The 22,068-nt window shown below is 40.3% G+C and overlaps 1 protein-coding gene across 3 annotated transcripts in view; it reads left to right on the plus strand.

Moving 5' to 3' along the window:
• Positions 1-22,068, plus strand: part of RAPGEF4 (Rap guanine nucleotide exchange factor 4) — a 346,445-nt gene that overhangs the window by 251,986 nt on the left and 72,391 nt on the right. For all 3 annotated transcript variants that reach the window (XM_037849336.1, XM_037849337.1, XM_037849338.1), the window contains 2 exons: positions 3,645-3,766; positions 5,470-5,653. In XM_037849336.1, the coding sequence (XP_037705264.1) occupies positions 3,645-3,766; positions 5,470-5,653 (306 nt within the window). The remainder of the gene's footprint in view (positions 1-3,644; positions 3,767-5,469; positions 5,654-22,068) is intronic.

Below are 22,068 nucleotides of genomic sequence, written 5' to 3' on the forward strand. Positions count from 1 at the left end.
CTGAAAAATTATGCAGAAAATACAGAGTACCCTTATATCCCCACCACCATCACCCATTATTAATACCTTGTTTTAGTGTGGTAGCTTTGTTACAATTGATGAAAAAATATTATTAAAATTGTATTGTTAATTATTTTCCATGGTTTACATTAGGGTTCACTATTTGTGTTGTACAATGCTATGGTTTATTTTTTTATTTTTATTTTACTAACATATATGCAACCTAAAATTTCCTCTTTTTACCACATTGAAATATATAGTTCAGTGCTGTTAATTATATTCACAATGCTATACTATCATCACCACCATCCATTACTAAAACTTTTCCATGTCAGAAAACTCTTTTCAATTTCAGCATTAACTCCCTATTCCATTCTCCCACCCCAGCCCCTGGTAACCTATATTCTGGTTTCTAACTCTGTGAATTTGCTTATTCTAATTATTTTATATCAGTGAGATCATACAATATTTGTCCTTTTGTGTCTGACTTACTTCACTCTATATGTCTTATAGGTTCATCCATGTTGTCACTTGTAGCTAATCCTTAACTTTTTATTTTATCAAGTCAACCAGCCTTTAGAACTGGAACAGTCAATATATGGCATCCAAGTCTTCACTCTCACTTCTTGTGTCCATGATTCAGACACACCCTGTATCCTCTTTCAGCAATCATACAGGGCCGCTTTCCCATTTAGCCTAGACATGACTTCAGAACCCATTAGACTTGTCATGAGCCAAAACTTATTTGCCATCCCTGTCCTAGTGGTTAATTCACATAGATTCATAGGACACAATAAAAGCCTGAATACAAAATTTACCATGAAGGATATTTGTCTTTCTTGTGACTATCAGCTGTGAATAGAACCTATAAAATTACACCTGGTTCACCCTATAGCAATCCTTCTTAGTATTCAGAATATGTGTGCCTCTAGATCCTGTCTTTTTCACATTTCACAGGGACAGAGATGGAAAAACACTGCTAGTTCTTCCTTTTTGCATACTTTTCTACACCCCATGCAGGCAAACTCTTGTGCTTGCAATTATAAATATGTTGCAAAACCAAAATTGACAGTTTATTTTTTTACATTTACATCAGTCTCTTCTTGATAGAATGTAGGAAATGAGATGAGATTTTGAGACACACCTTAGTCTTGTCATTAGCACATTCCTAAGCCATCTTTTAGGATAGATTTTCATCTAGCCCTTTTTATGTTGATATTTACTAGCTTCCATTTTAGATGATTAGGTTTTGAAGTATTGTCATCCAATCAGGAAGTTGATTCTTTTTGGGGGTCTGTGGCTCTAATACACTGTTATAGTTTCAAGAAAAGTATAGATTAAAAAAAAAAAAATATCATGCATCACATGATCCCAGTAAGAGTTCAACCTCTTTAATTCATTAAATCTCAAATTTAACTCACTGGATCTCAAATTCTCATACACTTAAAGGATCTTTTTCTTATTAAAATCTAATTATTTTTTCTTTAAGATGAGATTATACTTTCCCAAGTGTTGGCTTTCATTAGGGAAATTCCATTAAAATATGTCATGTTTGGTGACAAATAATGGAAACTAGAAGTCAGAAACCATAATTTACTTCTTGTTCCGTAGTACTAAGATTTTTAAATCTCTGAAATATAGGTATTACATCTATTCCACACCCTGTGACACATATTAATGATCTGTGTCACTTGTTGGTGACAACAAGGGGACTTAACTGGAGGCCAGAAGGCATGATTCTTTTTTCTGCAGTACGCTGAGTTCCTTTTCCCAGACTTTGTATTTCCTGTTTCATCCTCTTTCTCCCTCCTGCTCCTCACCCCATTATATTGCTGCTATAGTTTTAGTGTGAGGAAGTCTCCCCAGATGCAGATCTCCTCAATGATCACCACGCTAGAGGTCTGCTGTCAATTCCAGGGATCTTTTATGGAGAGGAAACCCAGAGATTCCATCAGCTACAAGTAGCACAGTGTGTCTTTTTTACATATTCTGACTGCAGATACTCTTACACACTATATAGGGAAGAAGATGCTCTGAGATCATCTTGATTCTAAGTGCTCTTTTTAGTCAAAGCAAGCATTGAATTAAAACCCAAATGAAATTGATTTTTTCATACTTTTGCAAGACTTTTCCCATAAATGAATTCCCAAATTCAAAGAGGAATATTTTGACAGGTCATATGTTTGGTTCAGAATGAATAGTAATTAGGTGTCTCTTTGCCCACTGAAGTTCCTAACACGCAGGTATATAGACTGTAACAAGAGCAATCCCTAGGAATCTAACAGCTTTTTCAGTGCTTCCTCCCTGTGAAATATTTTGGGGTCAGAGTCAAATCAGGGCATCCCAGGAACTCTAATAGATTTCAAAGCCCTTTAAATGTTAGAACTGGAAAAGGCCTTAGAGGCCATCTTTTCTTCCTCCTTTATTTTACAGAAAAGAAAACCGAGAACCAGAGAGTTGACGCAGTGTGCCCAAAGTCACGTAGCTAATAAGTCGCAGACCTTGTGCTATATCTCATGTCTCCTCCCAGTTCAAGATCTACCCACTGATTTCTTCTCAGTTTCATCTGCATCTTTCTCCTCCAGGATCTCCTTGTAGGCAACTAGAATCTCAAGGGAGAAATCAAAAGTGGCCCAGCTCCAGGAGTCTCCTCCAGTTTAAATTGGAGTGGAGACCCCGGATTGACCTAGTTTTAGCCCATGTCCCAGAGATGGTGCCATCCTTAGTGGGAGGTAAGGCAACCAGTGACTCAGTCCCAGCTGCAGGCAGCTCTGTGAATCTCACCTTGTTCCATTGCCTCTTGGGATTTATCCCTAGGACTTCAAGACTCTTATTTCCTCCCCTGAATCCTCATGCTGTGAACATGTGCCCTCTCTCTCACCCCACTGAAGGCTTCATAATTTCTAACTGTGTAAGTGTATATAACCATATATTTCCTAAGTCATGCATGTAGTTTGCCCATCCCTGTCAACTACCACAGAGGGCACTTAGGGTTTAATGTGGGAATATATAGAAAGCCAGAAAGTATGTAGACTCTTCAGATGATAGGCTCTGTCAAAGGCGATGTTCATTACACAGAACTTTTTTCAAAGCGATTTGCATCACTGATTGCTTGTTTCTCCCAATACCCCTCCAAGGAAGATCAGTAGCATTACTTGAAAATATAAAATGCTGTATAATTTTGTATTCATATAGCACCCTTCATGGAGCACTGTGAATGCCTTGCAAATATTAACTCATTCCTCATATGGGGCAGGTGAAGGAAGTCAGTATTTTGCTTTGCCTTTATTTTACAGAGATTTTTGGGGACCTCCCAAGATGAGGGGCTTTCTGGTTCTGCAATTAGCTTGCCAGATAATGCTTCCCATCTTGTGGCCCTTTGATTTCCCCTGGTGCTGCCACTATAATGCTCTTTCATTTAGAATTTTTGTTTAGCCATTGTTTAAAAGGTTCTTTCAAGAGCCCAGTGGTCTTATTGGTTTGTATAAGTGTTTGAGAACCCGAGATGTGGTTCTTTGTTTACAGTGAGATCCTTTATAGTCGAAGATCACTAAGCTCTAGAAGGTTCTCCTCTTGAAAGCCGTATTCCATCCTTCATCTTCAAGGGAATGATTTCCCATCCTTTGTGTCCTACCTAACCTTAGACAATGCTGTGTGGGAACCGAATTGGTGGACTGGATGATGCAGCAGACTCCGTGTGTGCACTCCAGGACCCAAGCTGTTGGCATGTGGCAAGTCCTGTTAGAAGACGGTGTTCTCAATCACGGTAAGTGAGCCACATTCCCTGGAAAACCCTCAAGAAATTCTAAGTGCATTTCCCTGGGTAAGTTGTCACTGAAATCCCAAATGGGCAAGAAAGAATTATGATCCCTTTAGGGACCCGCAGAGCTAGCATCTTCATTTAGCAATACACATGCAGCAAGTGGATGCTATTGATTGCTACGTTCCACCATTGTACCATCCTAACTCAGGAGAATGTATGAAAGTAAAATGAAATTGCAACCCGAGTGCATCAGTTCCAATTATGTTTATTAGTTTGCATTCACGGTTCATTGATAGTGTGATTATATTCTGAGCATTGCATAGCAATCTTCGTGCAGGGCGGAATGAAGAGCAATGAAATGTGTGGCTGGACTGATGACATGAAAGTAAGTAATGAATTCAGAAGCTGCCTTTTAACTGTGACATTGTCTGGGAGAGCCAATTTGTATACCCACAGGATGATCACATTTAAAGTCGGAAATGTGGTCTGCAATTGCAACCCCTGATGTCTGTGGGGCCTATAATTGGTCAAAGTAGCTATTCAGGAGTGGCATGTATCTGGCTGAACTGTTCATGCCATTTGTTTTAAGAACTCTTTTCCAAACTGACAAAATGTTAAAATCATTATTTTGTTTACCAACACCTGGGAATCAACCTATACTTTTTTGCAAATGTTTCTTATACTTTAATGTGTGTACAAATCACCAGTGACTCCTGTTAAAATGCAGGGTCTGATTCAGCAGGTCTGGGATGGAGCCTGAGATTCTGCATTTCCAACAAGCTTCCAATGCAGTTGACGATTCTGTTCCAGGGGTCGTGTTTTGAGCAGCAAGGGCCCACAACTTCTCGTTATCTTTTGACAGTATTGATGCTCCATCTTGAAAAGGAGCGAAAGGCCTTAAGACATTACAGTTGAGAGATTCTGAGCTGAGTTCATTGTCTTTATCCTACCAAAATCTAAATCTTTTTGTTTAAAAGAAACAAAAGGGGAAAAAAAAAAGACTTTTGTTTTTTTTCTCAGAATTGGAAGAAATTTTTCATAAGATCCTTCTAGGAGTATATGGCCTAGAAGCTTGGTCTTATCAACGTTGCTCAAATAATTTTATTCTAACTTTTTAAAAAAGTAGAGACAGAAATGTTTATAAACAGTACACGTAGTTTTATTTTGTCTGGAAATGTTTTTTTTATTTTTTATAAAGTTAATTAAATAAAAAAATAAATAGTACACATAGGAAGAAAAACATGAATTTTCATCTTGAAAAGTAAATGCTTTTTGTGTTTTTTTTTGGTACAGACTGTACTTTCAAAGACTATTATCGAGCATGAGTGGCAGTTGGCTATTTTCCTGTTTTGGACATATGTCCCACATACTAGTAAATGTCACCAAGGCATTTCTTGGCTAGTCAAAGCGCACATCCCGGGAAAGTTGGCAGGTCTCACGAGGAGTCCTGGGGAGGCTGAGGAGATGGGTGTGTCAGAGAGCTATGGTGTGCATGACCACAGCCAGGAGGGTGTGTGTTCCAGCTGCACAGCCCTGATCCAGGCACAAGGGAGAAGGGCAAGGAGCCCCACCGCCCTGCTGCCATTTGATTTTCTTGCCTGACACCGTCCATCTGTTCCTGGTAAACCGTATCCCCTGTGCCAAGAGCAGCCTGTGGCCGTGAGGCAAAGGGGCATCAGCTGACACTGCCTCCATGTTTCCCTTAGTGGACCAGGAGCACCATTTCCAAGACAAATATTTATTTTATCGATTTCTGGACGATGAGCACGAGGATGCCCCTTTGCCTACTGAGGAGGAGAAGAAGGAGTGTGATGAGGAGCTCCAGGACACCATGCTGCTGCTGTCCCAAATGGGCCCCGATGCCCACATGAGGATGATCCTCCGCAAACCGTAAGTAAGAGCATGCCACTCACCACGGGTCAGGGGCCACCGGGTGTGCAGGCGCCCCTGGGCAGAGGAAGCAAGGGTGATTTCAAAAGTCCTGCCTTCCCCCAGGGCAAAAAGGGAGACGCTGAAGTGGTAGCACCGCAGTGTTTGTCTGTTAATTTAATTTAATTTTTGAGCCAGATAAGTCCATTTCCCTGTTGCATGAGTTAAGGCTGTAGAGATTTTCAAGGGTTGCTTCAGAATGTCAAAACTGTCCCTATATTAAATGACCTTTGGCAGTGACAAACAGAAACTGCTCTGTTTCTATGTCAGACTGTGGCAGCCTCTTTCTTACTGATGCAATAAGGCAGAGTTCATCAGAATTGTAGACTTCATGCCTATGCTTTCATTCATTCATTCATTCATTCATTCCGCACATCCTTTTCACCCTATTCTGAGGCTTCTGCTTCTCACCTTAAAGACATTCTTAAGGGAATGCTCCTGGTCCACGAACCCCTTCACTGCCTCTCCATTTAGCCAATGAGGTGAGCTCTCCTTTCCATCACAGCTGGAACCCACCTTATCTTCAGTGGCGGTTCACCAGCTGAAGTTGACAACTCTGATGTGTTTAATCATATGAATTTTAAAAGGATGTATTGGACCCTGTTATGTGCAAGACACTCTATTAATTGCTTTGGGGCCTACAAAGAAGCATAGGACACAGGCCCAATCCCCAGGAAAACCTTTTCAATACAGATGTCTTGGCACTGGGTTCTGAAACCACCAGACACAGGTTTATGTTTTTCTGTAGGAAATAAAATCTCCCTCCACCCTGCAACCAGTGCCAGCCAGTTGTGAACGTAGACTCTGAGTCACTGACTTGGCCTGTCTTCACTTATTAGTGGGTTTCATTTTACATTTCTTGTGTGTCCACTGGGCACTTTCCAAGAATGATGTATCCCTCTGACCAACTTCCCCAATGTCTGCCCCTCAAACCAACTCACAATGACCTCTTTTTTTTTTTTTTTTTTTTAATTCAGTTTTATTGAAGTATATTCACAAACCATACAGTCATCCATGGTATACAATCAACTGTTCACAGTATGATCATATAGTTATGCGTTCATCACCACAATCTATTTCTGAACATTTTCCTTACATCAGAAAGAATCAGAATAAGAATAAAAAATAAAAGTGAAAAGAGAATACCCAAACCATCCCCCCATCCCATCCTATTTGTCATTTAGTTTTTACTCCCATTTTTCTACTGATTTTTTTTCAATTTTTTAACTTTGTTTATCAAAAAATTAAAAACAAACAGGCAAACAACAAGCAAAAAAAACCCCACAACATTTCAAACAAAGCAATGGATTAAGGAAAACAAATAACCTAAAATAATTACTTTGCTTCCAATATGTTCCTACCATACCCCAAGAAAATTAATAAACCATGTCCAAACAAAGGAGTAAGAAAAACAAATAATCTAAAATAACTACATTGCTTCCAACATGTTCCTACCATACCCCAAGAAAATTAACAACCCCTAAGAAAACAAAGGAATAAGAGAAAAAAAAACCTAAAATAACTCTATTGCTTCCAACATGATCTTACTATACCCAAGAAAGTTTACACACCATAATCATTCCTGAGCATTCCCATAACATTGAGATTACCCTCCATAGTTTATCTGTTCTTATTAGATTATCATTCCCCCTCCACTAATTGGTATCTCTAGGTCCCCTACATTCTACAGTATAAAACATTGTACATTTTTCACAGAATTCACATTAGTGGTAACATATAATATCTCTCTTTTTGTGCCTGGCTTATTTTGCTCAGCATTATGTCTTTTTTTTTTTTTTTTTTTTTTTTTTTTTATCTTCATTTTATTGAGATATATTCATATACCACGCAGTCATACAAAACAAATCGTACTTTTGATTGTTTACAGTACCATTACATAGTTGTACATTCATCACCCAAATCAATCCCTGACACCTTCATTAGCACACACACAAGAATAACAAGAATAATAATTAGAGTGAAAAAGAGCAATTGAAGTAAAAAAGAACACTGGGTACCTTTGTCTGTTTGTTTCCTTCCCCTATTTTTCTACTCATCCATCCATAAACTAGACAAAGTGGAGTGTGGTCCTTATGGCTTTCCCAATCCCCTTGTCACCCCTCATAAGCTACATTTTTATACAACTGTCTTCGAGATTCATGGGTTCTGGGTTGTAGTTTGATAGTTTCAGGTATCCACCACCAGCTACCCCAATTCTTTAGAACCTAAAAAGGGTTGTCTAAAGTGTGCGTAAGAGTGCCCACCAGAGTGACCTCTCGGCTCCTTTTGGATTCTCTCTGCCACTGAAGCTTATTTCATTTCCTTTCACATCCCCCTTTTGGTCAAGAAGATGTTCTCCGTCCCACGATGCCGGGTCTACATTCCTCCCCGGGAGTCATATTCCACGTTGCCAGGGAGATTCACTCCCCTGGGTGTCTGATCCCACGTAGGGGGGAGGGCAGTGATTTCACCTTTCAAGTTGGCTTAGCTAGAGAGACAGGGCCACATCTGAGCAACAAAGAGGCATTCGGGAGGAGGCTCTTAGGCACAACCGTAGGGAGGTCTAGCCTCTCCTTTGCAGCAACCGTCTTCCCAAGGGTAAAACCTGTGGTAGAGGGCTCAACCCATCAAACCACCAGTCCCCTATGACAATGACCTCTTTGAGGGCCTTTCCCCAGGATTCTTTTCCTGTCACTTTCCCAAAAGGCTCTTTAACATATTTCGTTTTTGTCACATGATGTTTCCTTTGTCACAGCTTTCTCTCGTGCCTCTGTTTCCCACACCATCCCATTTGGTACCATCATCCTTAACTCTAGACCACGGCTTTCAGCTATTTTAGCCTCAGAACACCTTCTTCAAAGTTTTTACAAGAAAATCTGAAATATCAAACAGAACAGGCAGAGAGCTTCTCTAACCTAAGGAGGAATAGGGGCCAAGAAACTTGTCCAACCAATTTATCCTCCCTCTGCCCTGAAGGATTATCAGAGTCGGGAGCTGTGGGGACACAGAAGAATCCTTGGGGCTTGGGTACTCAGTTTGTACAATGCCATTCTAAGCCATGCCCTCTTTCCTGTGAGAGTGCTTCCCCTCTGCTCTCTCTACACCTCTGTCCCATCGTCCATCGTTTATGCTTCCTCATAGTTTCCTAGGTCCATCCCCTTCTTGCCGTTTTCCTTGTTGCCACCTTCATCCAAGCCAACATCATGCAGTGGTTCTAAGCCAGGGATAGAACAGCCCCTAAGGGGCATTTGGAAATGAGTGGGGATATTTTGATCATCACAGAGCAGAAGGGGGCACACTGCTGGCATTTCCTGGGCAGTAGCTAGGAACAAGGGATACAAAATATCCTGCAGTGCCTCAGAACAAAGGAAAGGGCTGTCCTGACAATAATAGCCCTGTTGAGAAACTTAGCTGTAAACTGTTTCTTAAGGGCCAGGACAATATCTCATGTACTTCATTCTTTCATTCAAACAATATTTATTGAGCATCTGCTTTGTTCTAGATACCATGTTGGGTGCTAAGTTTGCAGCATTGAACAAGACGGTTTCTCTTTCTTCCTGGAGCTTCCTGTCGAGCACAGGAGACAGACTTTAAACAGATAGTTATTTAAGCAGTCATTTAATCACAGCTACAATGAATGCTATAAAGGAAAATGTAGTGTGAGTTAACTGAATATAAGGGGAGGCTGTAAATTGGTGTGGAGGTTAGAGAAGGTCATATCTCTAGTTCTGAGCCTTACATTGAGTAGGCGCTCAATAAACCTTTGCTGAATAAGTGAATGAATGATTGAATGAATGACTGTTACATTCCCTCACATCTTAGTTGCTTCAAGGGAGGCAGAAATACCATTCAATTCATAAATATATTTGAACATCTAACAAAGGGGTTAAGACAAGTAATAAAGTGATTCCTGCCATTGGGGAGTTCAGTTCGATGGAATAGACAGTCCCAATTTAGATTCAGATGCAACAAATCATTTATTGAGTGCCTGCTGTGTGCTAGGCACCATGCTAGGAACATTCATGTTAACTGCTTGATTCACCCTTTATAGGAGACTTGAGAGCTGGGTTTCGTGAGTCACCCTTTGAAATGGGAGCTTGTGCTTGTACATCCTTTTTTTCCATCAAACATTGAATTGTGTGATCCTTGGTATCCCAAAGATTCTTCAAGGAAAATTAACTTCCAAAGTTTGGACTCTTTCAGTCTATGACTGCCATTAAAATACAGGTTTCACCACTGTTCCAAGACACATCATTTTGGGTGCCCTTGGGGTTTCCCCATCTTCCCAGCTTTTATCAAACTTTGCAAATATTGGAATTGGGCTGGCAGCTCTACTTTTGACTCTGTACTTTACTTTATATTGGAATGATAGTCCCACAATATGAGAAAGTGAAAAATGAGGAATCTAAATTTATGAGCCAGACTTTCAAAGTTTACACACATACACACATACTCCTTTTTTTTTTTTTTTTTTTTTTTTTTTGGATCTGCTAATACTCTTTGGAACTTCTGGCTTTATTTTATTTAAGTGGAAAGAAAATAAGTCTAGTTCATCAACAATTGCCGGGATCACTGCTGCTCTTGAACAGACCCAGCTGAGTGCTTTGCTCCTAGAAACTGAGCACATGTTCCAGGGTCCTAGATGTGTTGACTTTTTACTACTCAAACTGCCAAGACATTAGGAAATGTGGAGGCATGAGAGGCATTGGCTCCATATCGACCTGGGCAGGACCTCCAATTTTTTAGCCCAGCACAGCTGCATTTTTAAATAGTCACCACTGCCAGAGAGGTTGCAGAACTCTGATAATTACTGGGAAAGAAATAACACAATATTCTTTGATGAGAAGATTACTTTAAGAATTTGATTGTATAATGAAGATGTTGCTTTGAAAGGTACTTCCTATTGTTCTGAATCTGAGACTCGCTAGCAAAAAAAAAAAGTGTCACTTGTTTTGACAGGCTACTTGGAAAAATTCTCTGTTTATTACATTAACTGCGGCATTTTAACTGTCAAACTATGAAAGAATGTTCTGTAGTTTAAAAAACAGAATAGAGCTTCAGGGGAAATTTTTTGGCACACTCTTGTTGCTATTGGTATTGAAAAAAACATACATTCTGAATGAGAAATTAGCTTTTTATTTGGTGGCAGACAGAGTGACTCACAATGCCTGTCCTGGCTTCACAGGTGCAGACCTGGATGGCATTTGGGGGCAAGTGCTATAGAACGGTGACAGTTTGATGGTGCTGTTGTCGCAGCTCTGAGACGGGGCCATCAAACCTAAAATGAGCTCTTGGAGCTTATTGTTTTGATTTGGCTTTGTTTATAAATCTTAAAACAGGAGGTTACCCTACAGCAAATAGATAAAATAGAGATCCTTACCAGTAAAACCGTGCATTTTGGCTATCTTTAAGCAGGCACTTTGAATGTGGGGAAAGGGGATCCATGGGCCAAAAGATGTAGGATGACCAGGTTAAGCAGAATGTTATGAACTCGACGCCAGGCGTTTATAAAAGGAGGCTTCGAGGAGGCACGGAAGGCCTTTTCCATACAAGCCTTCCAGCCTCTTCTTCCGAGTCAGCCAGGCATCATGCTTCACTCTGGAATGGTCTATGGGAGACCAGCGTAAAGGTGGATGGGAAATGAGGTAGTTGGTATTTCCCAAATCTATTCTAGGTCTGCGATTCTGAAGTTCCTTACAAGCCTAGAAGCTTAAATAATTGAAAAAGGAAGATAAGTCAGTTGAGCCTGAACAGAGAAAAAAATATATATATTTAACAGAAGAGAATTGTTGGCAGATTCTGGAGTTTTCCAAATGGGCTGGAGACAAAGAAACTTGAGTTCATTTCTTTTGTGTGATAAATTATTTTCTAACATGCTATGGGGAAAAGGTTGAAAGGAAACAATTCAAGATGAATCAAGTACCATGAAAAACTACTAGTGGGGGGGCCTGGTGGTGGTTGGGGATGCTGTTTGACCGGTCAATTGGCTGCTATTCACTAATCTGAGACTGTCCATGCAGAGGAGGGTTAAAACAGGTTGCCCCTTCCACCACACACCTGTTCCAGGGGGCCCTTAAGGGGCTGGGTGTTTTTTTTCTTATCTAGCAGAACCTGTTTAAATAGGATCTTTATTTGTCCAAGCTATTTGTGAGGGTATGAAATTTGAAATCCCGATAATTATAGGGGGATTTGCTACCTCAGTGGTCCCAGATAGCAAGCCTAAAATCGCTGATGTTTAGGGTTTTGATTTTTGTTGGGGTATGCCAAGAAAAAGGTTCTAGGTTATGAAGTCCATCCTCAGTTGCAAATCCAAGGAAAAGAGAAGTGTGACCTAAAGAACCTAGTCTTTATTAAATAAGAAATTCGCTGTGAATCCTTTCCTTCACTGGATGACAAACGTTGCCTTTGTTTTTACTGGAATGATTGCTGTGTCCCAAGTGAAAGCTGGTAGTATTATCTGAATAAATGATTGGGGTAAATGGGTCATTTGTGGGGTTTGAATTTGCTTCTCCCCTGTAACAGTAATTTACCCCTTATCCCTCATATGTCCATGCCCCCCAAAACCAACCACTGAGTTGTTCAGAACTCAGATTTCAGAGCGGAAGGATAGAGGTAGTTGCCCATTTACAGTTCAGTCTTCATTATAAGATTACCTCAAGTTTTTAATGACTTTTTAATGTTCAGTTAATCGGTTTATGTAGTAAACTTGGAAACTATTTAAAAGAGTTAAAGAAGAATAAAAACCACCTACAATCACATCTTCCAGACATAATTACTGTTAGCATTTTAGCATCTATCCCTCTAATTATTTTCAATTCCCAATTCTTTACACTTAATAACATATCATGGTATATTCCCTTTAACCTTAAATATTCTACAAGGATGGGATGTTTAGTAGTTATAGGTAGTCTATCCTCTGAACATTCTTTAATTCTTTCAGTTTGTGATTGTAAATGGTTAGGTTGATTTTCAAGTCCTTTCTTCTTAAGGGCAGTGAAAAGATAAGTGCTCTTCTCAGAACAGAGAAAGAGCTCTCAGCCTGGTGAGGGGAGAGGGAGCATAAAGAAGTCAGGCAAGTTCCTGCAGGGAGCAATATGCAGTTTCACACGGAGGGACTCCCCAGACCCAGAGAGCTAGCAGATGCAGCTAGAGAGTTAGGCTGAGGTCAGATCGAGGGTGTCTGCTAAGCTCTGTTGTATACCTTAGATATTATTCTATAGGCATCTGGGTCACCACTGGAAGGTTTTAAAGTGAGGAATGTTATGGTCAGATTTGCAGTAGATACGTTTCTCTGATATCTGTGGAGAATGGATTGGAGGCACCAAGACTAAAGACAGAAAGACAGATGTCAAGTTTTATGAGATTAAAATAATTTATATTTTGAGAATTTGTTGACAGCCCATGAGGCCCAAGAGTCTGCTAAATGAAAAAAGTAAGACTGAGCACAAGAGCCCTGGGTTCTAGTCTTACCTTACCAACTTGCCAAGTCACCTAACATCTCCAAGCCACAAATCTCTTACACTGTAAAACGAGTTTAATATTGCTGACAGGGTGATGCAGGAATGAAACACAGACACAAAGTTAAGAATTAAGGGAGCAGGGGGCCCACTGCATCTCGTACTAAGTGGACACCAATGCATCCTTGCTCCAGCTATTTATTTCAGAAGATCAGGTGTATATGCTAAAGGTCCTCAGGCTTGGGAGAGCCCACCAGATACCTATGTTTACATCAGGTGTATACAATCTAGGTTTACATCAGGTGTATACAATCTAGGTTTAAGACAATGGTAGTCACAAGACACACATCTTTACAGGGCGGGCCTGCATGGCATCTATGCAGGCCTGTGGCTCAGCGTTCTAAGCCACCACCCCAGATATGCCTCAGGCAACATGGAAGACTTAGTTTCCCACAGTTTAATAGTATCTGTTTACCCTCTTCCTACCTCACAAAGGTAGAGTAAATGGAAAAACAAATATAATTGTATTTAATCACAGCCAATATTTATTGACTACATGCATGCTCAGCACTGTGCTAAACACTTTACATACATTTTCCAATTCAATTTGTTATTAATATTATGCCCATGTTATATATTAGGAAACAGACTTGGGCTTAGTCATTTGCCTATGATTATCTGGAAAGCGGTGACACTGAATTTGACCCTGTTCTTTACTGTGCTCTTCCACCTGCTCTGGTCCAAAAAGGATTCAAAATGGCCTCATGGGTTTGTGCTTTGAGCTCTGGCGAAGAAAGACGCCATGAAAATCTGATTTAGAAATAAGTATTACAGATGGATCTCATCTCAATCAATTATTACTATATAGTCCTGAATAGAGTACAAGTTTACCAACTACTGTAGGTAAAATAAAGTCTTCTGGTTTGGAAGATACCCAGATATGTCATTAGTACGTAGTGAGTGATGATGTTGACCAAGATTGTTTTTTCCAAGACTGCTTTAAGCTGTAACCTAGGAGTTCCAATTAGAGTTATATGCTCTAGAGCCTGTAATTCCTTTATTTTTATCTTATATATTGAACTCTACTATGCTTTGTTAGCAGCAGAGTCCAACTGGCCATTGGGGTCTAAAGTTTTCGAATCACTTTTCAAAATTGATTCCACAGGAATGAAGTGCTTTGTAATGAATTGCCTTACAATTAAGGTTGCCCAATTAAATTCAGGACACCCAGTTAAATTTGAATTTCAGGTAAGCAACAACAAAAAACTTTAGTGTAAGTATGTCCCATGCGATATTTTTATTTGCTAAGGCTAGCAACCCACAGCAACCTGTGCCTAATACCCACTCTCCTCATCAGAATCCTCTTACTCCTGCATCACCTTGTTAGCCAGAACCGCAAATAAGACTTAATGACTAGGATCTGAATGGTACCAGATAGTTTATATAGTGGCCTCACAAACCCATCACCTCTTTGCACCTCAGAATAACTCTGTGAACTGAGTAAGGGCAATGTAATTATTGGCAATTTACAGATGAATAAATTGAGGCAGAATAGATGCTGAATGTCTTTCTGAATATCGTGCAGCAATGTATGTATCCAAACTAGGAACTGAGCCCAAGTCTTCTTCAAATCCAATTTCATTCATTGTCTTTCTTCAACATTATTCTTTCCTGCCTACTAGATTGTCTCAAATTTGTCCTCCCTGATGTATCTACTGAACAAGCAGTGAAATTACCAAAAAAAAAAAAAAAAAAAGGACAATCCATCTGTCCCTGATTAGATAAAAAATGACTTTTTACAAAGGAAAAGTAATAATGCATCTCTAAAGCACATCCTCAAAAAACTTTTGCATTTTCTATCTCACACGTCTCATACTTAGAGTCAGCTAATTATATTATCTGGCCCCAGTATGTTGGGCATATTCAGTTTCTAAACATGAAAAACATCAAACCACATGCTCCTAAAGCATACTTAGCACTCAGAGGCCCTGAATTAAGGAACCCTTACCCCATGTTCTGATTAGATGACATCATTTTTCACAAATATAAAGCTTTTGCCATTTATTACAATTGTAGACTGCATTTGTTTCCAGCTTCACTAAGAAGGAAAGAATCCTCATTTTACACAGACTTTGCTAGCAGAACTAGAAAATGTTCCCTTGGCCAAGTCTCTATATGGGGCATGTGAGTGTGAAATGCCTAACTGCATCTGATAAACTAAAAATGTCCTTTTCTTGGCTAACAATAAGATGAGGGGATGGTAACATAGCAGAGAGCTGAGCAAACAACACTGGGCAGGACACTGTAAATGTCAACTCACCAGGCTCCTGGAAGGTCTCTAACACTTAAGAGGGGGCAGAGGAAAGAAGCAAGGATCTTGGAGGTGAAGAAAAGAATAACGTATTTGCTGATTTTGTATGGTAAGGAGATGGGTGACCACACCAAACTTCCCTTGAGGAGAAGTGGAAGAGGTGAGATCTCAAGAAGATTTTAAGAGTGTTGGAAAATGATGATTCAAGTCCAAGAAATGACTTATAAGCATAATAATCAGGTGGGTTGAGATGGAGAATTGCAACAAAAATAAAGCATTCCTCCTCCCCAAAATAATAATAAAGCATTTGAGTTATTTTGAAGCTTGACCATTGCTTATGTTGATTTTTATAATGTTAGCTTCTTTGGGTATTTTTCCCATGTACCAGAGAATAGGTCTACGAGGCACCACATCTAGAGTAACTGGGTTATTTGCTTTCTCATGTGCATATTTTACCACTGGCCATGCCAATGTGCTTGGTGACTGGATGAATCCCTCATTTTATCCACATTCCAATAACAGAGGAGCTCTGTCTCTGACCTTGATAAATTCCTTGATAAAACTGTATTTACCAGCAGCTTCCAATATCACCTGAGCCCTCCCATCCTTTAATGTATAAACTGCTTCTCCATCCATCCCCATTTATTATCTTGTCTGTGACTAGACATTGCTGCCAGAATGCATCCCCTGCAGAAACTAGGCCTTTCCTCAGCAGGATCCGACAAATCCACATCAATGTGGCACCACGCAGATTTGTAAAGAAGCAGGGATGCCTAATACCTCTCCCTGTGACATCTGGAGAAGGACAAGTAAAGACCAGGTACATTCTCCAGCTGCCACTCAGAGCAGCCAGAGAGTCAATTCACTTCCGCAGCCTTGCAGGTTAGTCTTGTGAAGGCACATGGGAGTTATCTCCTCCTGCTCGGGGCAGAGTGCTACCTTTACTCTTGAAAGCCAAATTGCCTTCAGTCCTTGGGACCCTTTCATTACCGTTTGAACAGACTGGGGGCTGATTTGCAGACCCCATTCTCCATCTTTTCCTTGTCAGCTCCGTAAAGACCAAAGCCTGAAGGATGCTTCTGCCACTCTTTGTCATGAGAAACCTGCTTTTAAAATGTGACTTTGTTCAGTTATGGTGGGGAACACAGTGTTAGATGTTATCGAATGCCTTCAGGGGTTGTAGGGGTAGATGAAGGGGAAAACCTTTGTCTGGTGCTGGGAGACTAGAGCAGTTAGCCTTTTTGAGACACTAGATGGCATAGCAGCTCTGAGCTGGTGGCCTCGGGAGAGGCCGGGCCTGTTGGCTCTGCTGATGTTACGCTGTCACAAATGCGAAGAGCCTCCTGGGGCAGGAGAGGGGCTCACATTTGGATTGCTTTGGTGGACACAGGTTGGCCAGGCTGACTTTTGCCCCATGTGATCTCGTCCCTGGGACTTAGCTCCACTTTCAATCCTAAAGGCACAGCCAGTCTTAGGGACAGTGTCCAGGCTTGTGGTAGTCCTCTCCTGAATGCTTCTGTTGCTTTGCAAACTGTAAATATGCTCATGTTTGAAAGTACGGCTCTTCACAACTTGAAGTCCTGACTTCTTTCACTTCATTAAAACATGTGCTGTCAGCGGGACCAAGAAGTTCATTGCTACCCATGGGGATTGCCATACAACAGTGTCTGCCCTGTGCTTACACTGACCATTGTAGACCACGGGGTTGTTGTGGGTTTTTTTTCTTTTTTTCTTTTTCCTTTCATTTGAAATGTTGTTTAATACTCCAAGACTAAACTGTTTTTAGGCTTTGTTGTACTCTTTCAAATGGTTGCCATGGGTTTCTCCGTGGCATTTAGTGAGTCCACGTGGAAGTCTATTTTTCTGTGTTGGTTATTGATGAATGGAGAGCCGGGGTGCAGTATAGACCACCATGTGGGTTTTTATGCAGGTGTGGTGCTCCACACCCCCAACAGAGCCTCCCCTGAAGGCCGTAGGGGCTGATTCTGCAATGGGGCATAGTTTCTCTTTATGAAAGGTACGTGGGGATCAGGCAGACTGAAGCCACACCCCTTTCTCTCACTGGTTGTCAAAATAAAGAGGATTTCCTCAGGAATGGAGCCCTTTTGTGTATTTCCTGCCTGGGAGAGCTGCTTCTCCTTTTCCTCCTCCAAGTCTCCAGGGAGGGCCTAGGGTTTTCACATGCTCTGTTCTGTTCTGTTCCTCTCCCAGGCTCCAGTGCTCACCCTGAGAGCCCTCCCTGGGCATTTGTCTTAGAGAGCAGATCTGAGTGTTAGTCAGACTCTAAACTCTGCCACTGTCTACTGCTCAGTGTGAAGAGTGTGGCAAAGGAAGGCCCAACTGGCCCTGCTCACCTGAGTGGAGTAGCCTTTTTTTTTTTTTTAAATTCAGTTTTATTGAAATATATTCACATACCATACAATCTTCCATGGTATACAATCTACTGTTCACAGTATGATCATATAGTTATACATTCATCACCACAATCTATTTCTGAACATTTTCCTTACATCAGAAAGAATCAGAATAAGAATAAAAAATAAAAGTAAAAAAACAACACGCAAACCATCCCCCCCATCCCACCCTATTTGTCATTTAGTTTTTGTCCCCACTTTTCTACCCATCCATCCACAAACTAGACAAAGGGAGTGAGATCCACAAGGCCTTCACAATCACACTGTTACCCTTTGTAATCTACATTATTATATAATCGTCTTCAGGAGTCCAGACTGCTGGGTTGGAGTTTGGTAGTTTCAGGTATTTACTTTTAGCTATTCCAATACATTAGAACCTAAGAGGTGTTATCTATATAGTGCATAAGAATGTCCACCAGAGTGACCTCTCAACTCCATTTGCAATCTATTTCGTCTCATTTTGCATCCCCCTTTTGGTCAAGAAGATACTCTCAGTCCCACAATGCCGGGTCCACATTCATCCCCAGGAGTCATATTCTGCATTGCCAGGGAGATTTACAACCCTGGGAGTCGGGTCCCACGTAGGGAGGAGGGCAGTGAGAGCACCTGCCGAGGTGGCTCAGTTAGAGAGAAGGCCACATCTGAGCAACAAAGAGGTACTCAGGGGGAGACTCTTAGGCACAATTATTTGCAAGTTTAGCCTCTCCTTTGTAGTAACAAGCCCCACAAGGGCAAGTCCCACGATAGAGGGCTTGGCACATCAAACTGCCAGTCCCAATGTTTGTGACAACATCAACACCAGTCCAGGTGAGGAAGTCCAACACTTCTGCACCTTCCCCCAGCTTCTTGGGGGGGGGGGGGTCGGTTTGCTGTAAATATATTTTTTATTCTCTGCCCAAATTACTTTGGATGTATCATGGAGTAGCCTTTTGATGAACCACTCTGATGTCACCAACATCAAGTACAACATCAAGTACACCCTTTGTACTTGCTGATACAGAGCTCATCTTCTCAGTAACGCTGTTTTTCTCCTGTGGTGGTTTTCTTCTGTGAGTGTTGAGCATGGTTGCTTGTAGTCTAGTTTCTCAGACACTCTATTCCTGTCTGCTTTCTGTCATCTAAGAATTCCTAAACCTTTCTGTTTTGCAGACAGAACTATTTTGTTGGCAGTGATGGTGGTGCTTGCTGGTTGGTTTTTCAATGCTGTTTTGGATTTTAAAATATCTGTCTCTTCTCCCTATTAATAATTAACTTTTAGATTCATTGTATTTGCCATGACATAAATATGCCTTGTATAAAGAGCAAGCTGTTCCATGAATATTTAGCACTCAGCAGGAAGAAAAGTATATGCTCCCACCTCCCTTAGACCACAAAGCAAGAACTGGTCCTTTGTACTGCTGAGATCTCCCTTAGCAGACCCTGAATTCAGCATGAATTGTGAGAATTTGTATGACCAGTCATCCAGTGAACTTTATTGAACACCTGTTCTGATGATAATGCCACCTTGCATTTGTGCCTTATGTCCCAGGGTATGCCATGCTTCATGTGTATTATCTCATTGGATATCTACAAACCTGTTTTTTATTCCCATTTTATAGATGCAGAAACAAGGCATTGAACCAGTAGTATAGCTAGAAAGTTCATGAGTTAAATCTCAAATCCAGTTTCTGCTTCCAATCCAATGCTCTTTGTACTACTGAATACTACTTCTCTTGAGAAGATCAGTCTAGTATTTTGGATATTTAAGCAAATAGCGTTCATCATGTTATGCTGTAATTACCCCAGCAGTGGCATTATGTGCCATGGAAGAATAAATGTTGTAGAGCCAGTTCTTCCTAGCAGAGATGATATCTGGGTTGTGGTTGAGGTAGAGAAAAATATCCCAGGCCAAAAGAAGAGTGTGTGAAAAGGCTTGGAGGCATGAAAAAGCATAGTGTATTCGAGGAATAGAACTATGCCTGGTATGACTGATGCACAGAACGTGGCCATGAGGGAAGGTGTAAAGAAAGGGGAGGCAGATGATTCTAGAACAGTAAATCAAGTTTTAATGAGCTCTAAGTGATGATGAGGGACCATTTCTGGATAGGTTGAGTTTATAGTACTTGTGCATTATCTAGGACAATGTCCAAGAAGCCACTGGAGCTCAAGACAGTGGTCTGTTTGGAGATAAAGACTGGATCTCATCATGATGAGATGAAAAGTTGGGGACTTTTCCCAGAGAGAGTTAAAGACAGAGCCTTGGGGCACAGCACAATTAAGAGAGGGACAAAAGAGCAACAGACTGAAAAAGACATTTGAAAAGAAATTTTTAGAAAAGCAGGGAAAGAGCCAGGAGTGCAAGCAGCATGAGGAGAGGGAGAGTCCTTCAGAGTGTGCTCCATGGCATGGGGTGGTGATTTAGTAGAGTATGTTTCAAAGATAGCTTGAATTTCCTATCTTTATCTCTACCACCAAGACTAACTGTACTGGCTCAAAGGGTAGCCTTGACAACAAAATAAGGTTTCAGTGGCTAAGAAATTTCAAATGGAATCAAGAAGCCATTCTGGAGGTTACTCCTATGCAGGCTTCAGCCAGATATGCCAGATGACCACAGTATAACAAGCCCAAACCAACAATAGGCCCAAAAACCATGAAGAATACCCCAGTCCCTATCTGAGACTTTGTAAAAGTTTCACTTACTAAGTTTGTTTTTCACAAACTTAAATTCTGCAGAGAACTCCTATGCCAGATAAGTTCCAAAATCCAGAGGCAACAGCCTCTTCAAGAACATCCACCAGATGTACCCCCCTTTCCCATAATGTTGACACCCCTTTTCAACATGAACAAGTTAGGGTGGTCACTGCCTAGACATCCCTGAAGATCAGAAAGTGATTAAACTAGAGGAAGGAGTAGCAATAGACAAGATGGAATTTGGCAAAGGGTTATGAATACTGAATCTTTATATAATTTTTTTCTTAGTTGCTAGAGCATTAAAACAGCTGGAAGGCAAAAGGAGCCAAGAGGTCACTCTGGTGGGCACTCTTACGCACAATATAGACAACCCTTTTTAGGTTCTAGTGAATTGGAGTAGCTAGCAGTAAATACCTGAAACTATCAAACTACAACCCAGAACCCATGAATCTTGAAGACGATTGTATAAAAATGTAGCTTATGAGGGGTGACAAAGTGATTGGGAAAGCCATATGGACCACACTCCCCTTTGTCTAGTTTATGGATGGATGAGTAGAAAAATGGGGAAGAAAAAAAAAAAAAGGGCACCCAGTGTTCTTTTTTGCTTTAGTTGTTCTTTTTCACTTTAATTTTTATTCTTTTTGTTCTTGTGTGTGTGGTGGTGAAAATGTCGATTAATTTTGATGATGAATGTGTAACTATAAAAATGGTACTGTAAATAATTGAATGTACACTTTGTTTTGTATGACTATGTGATATGTGAATATATCTCAATAAAATGAATAAAAAATAAAATAAAATAGCTGGAAAGAAAGAACTGAAATGGTGGAACTGTAACCTATAATGTTCATTGAAGTTTGCTCTATTATAGCTACTTGTTAAATTGTACTTGAAAGTTATCAACTTTCTGTATATATGTTATATTTCACAATAAGGACATAAGTGAAATTGTGGAACTATAACCCATAACATTCTTTGAAATTTGCTCTATAGCTACTTGTTAAATTGTACTTTGAAAGTTATCACCTTTCTGCATATATATTTCACAGTAAGGAAATAAGTAAAATGTGGAACTATAACTCCTAACATTCTTTAAAATTTGCTCTATAGCTACTTGTTAAATTGTACTTGAAAGTTATCACCTTTTTGTATATATGTTATGTTTCACAGTAAGGAAGTAACTGAAATTGTGGAACCATAACCCGTAACATTCTTTGAAATTTGCTCTCTAACTACTTGTTAAATCACACTTTGAAAGTTATCACTTTTATGTATATATGTTATATTCCACAATTAAAAAACGGGGGAAAAAAAAGGGTGGCCTTGAACTCCTATGTCAAGTCTTAGAATACTGCCTTGAAGATCTGACAGTGTTCACCATAGGTTTTAAATTTTGGAAGGAATCTATATTCTTAATATAACTGAGATTTGTAGATTCTCAAGGCAGCACTGTTTTTAATTTATGAGCTTGTCAGTATAGATTTTATATTGGTATATATATACTCCTAAATTCATAGAGATCTG

Source organism: Choloepus didactylus, chromosome 9, assembly GCF_015220235.1.
Source record: "Choloepus didactylus isolate mChoDid1 chromosome 9, mChoDid1.pri, whole genome shotgun sequence".
Taxonomy (NCBI): Eukaryota; Metazoa; Chordata; class Mammalia; order Pilosa; family Megalonychidae; genus Choloepus; species Choloepus didactylus.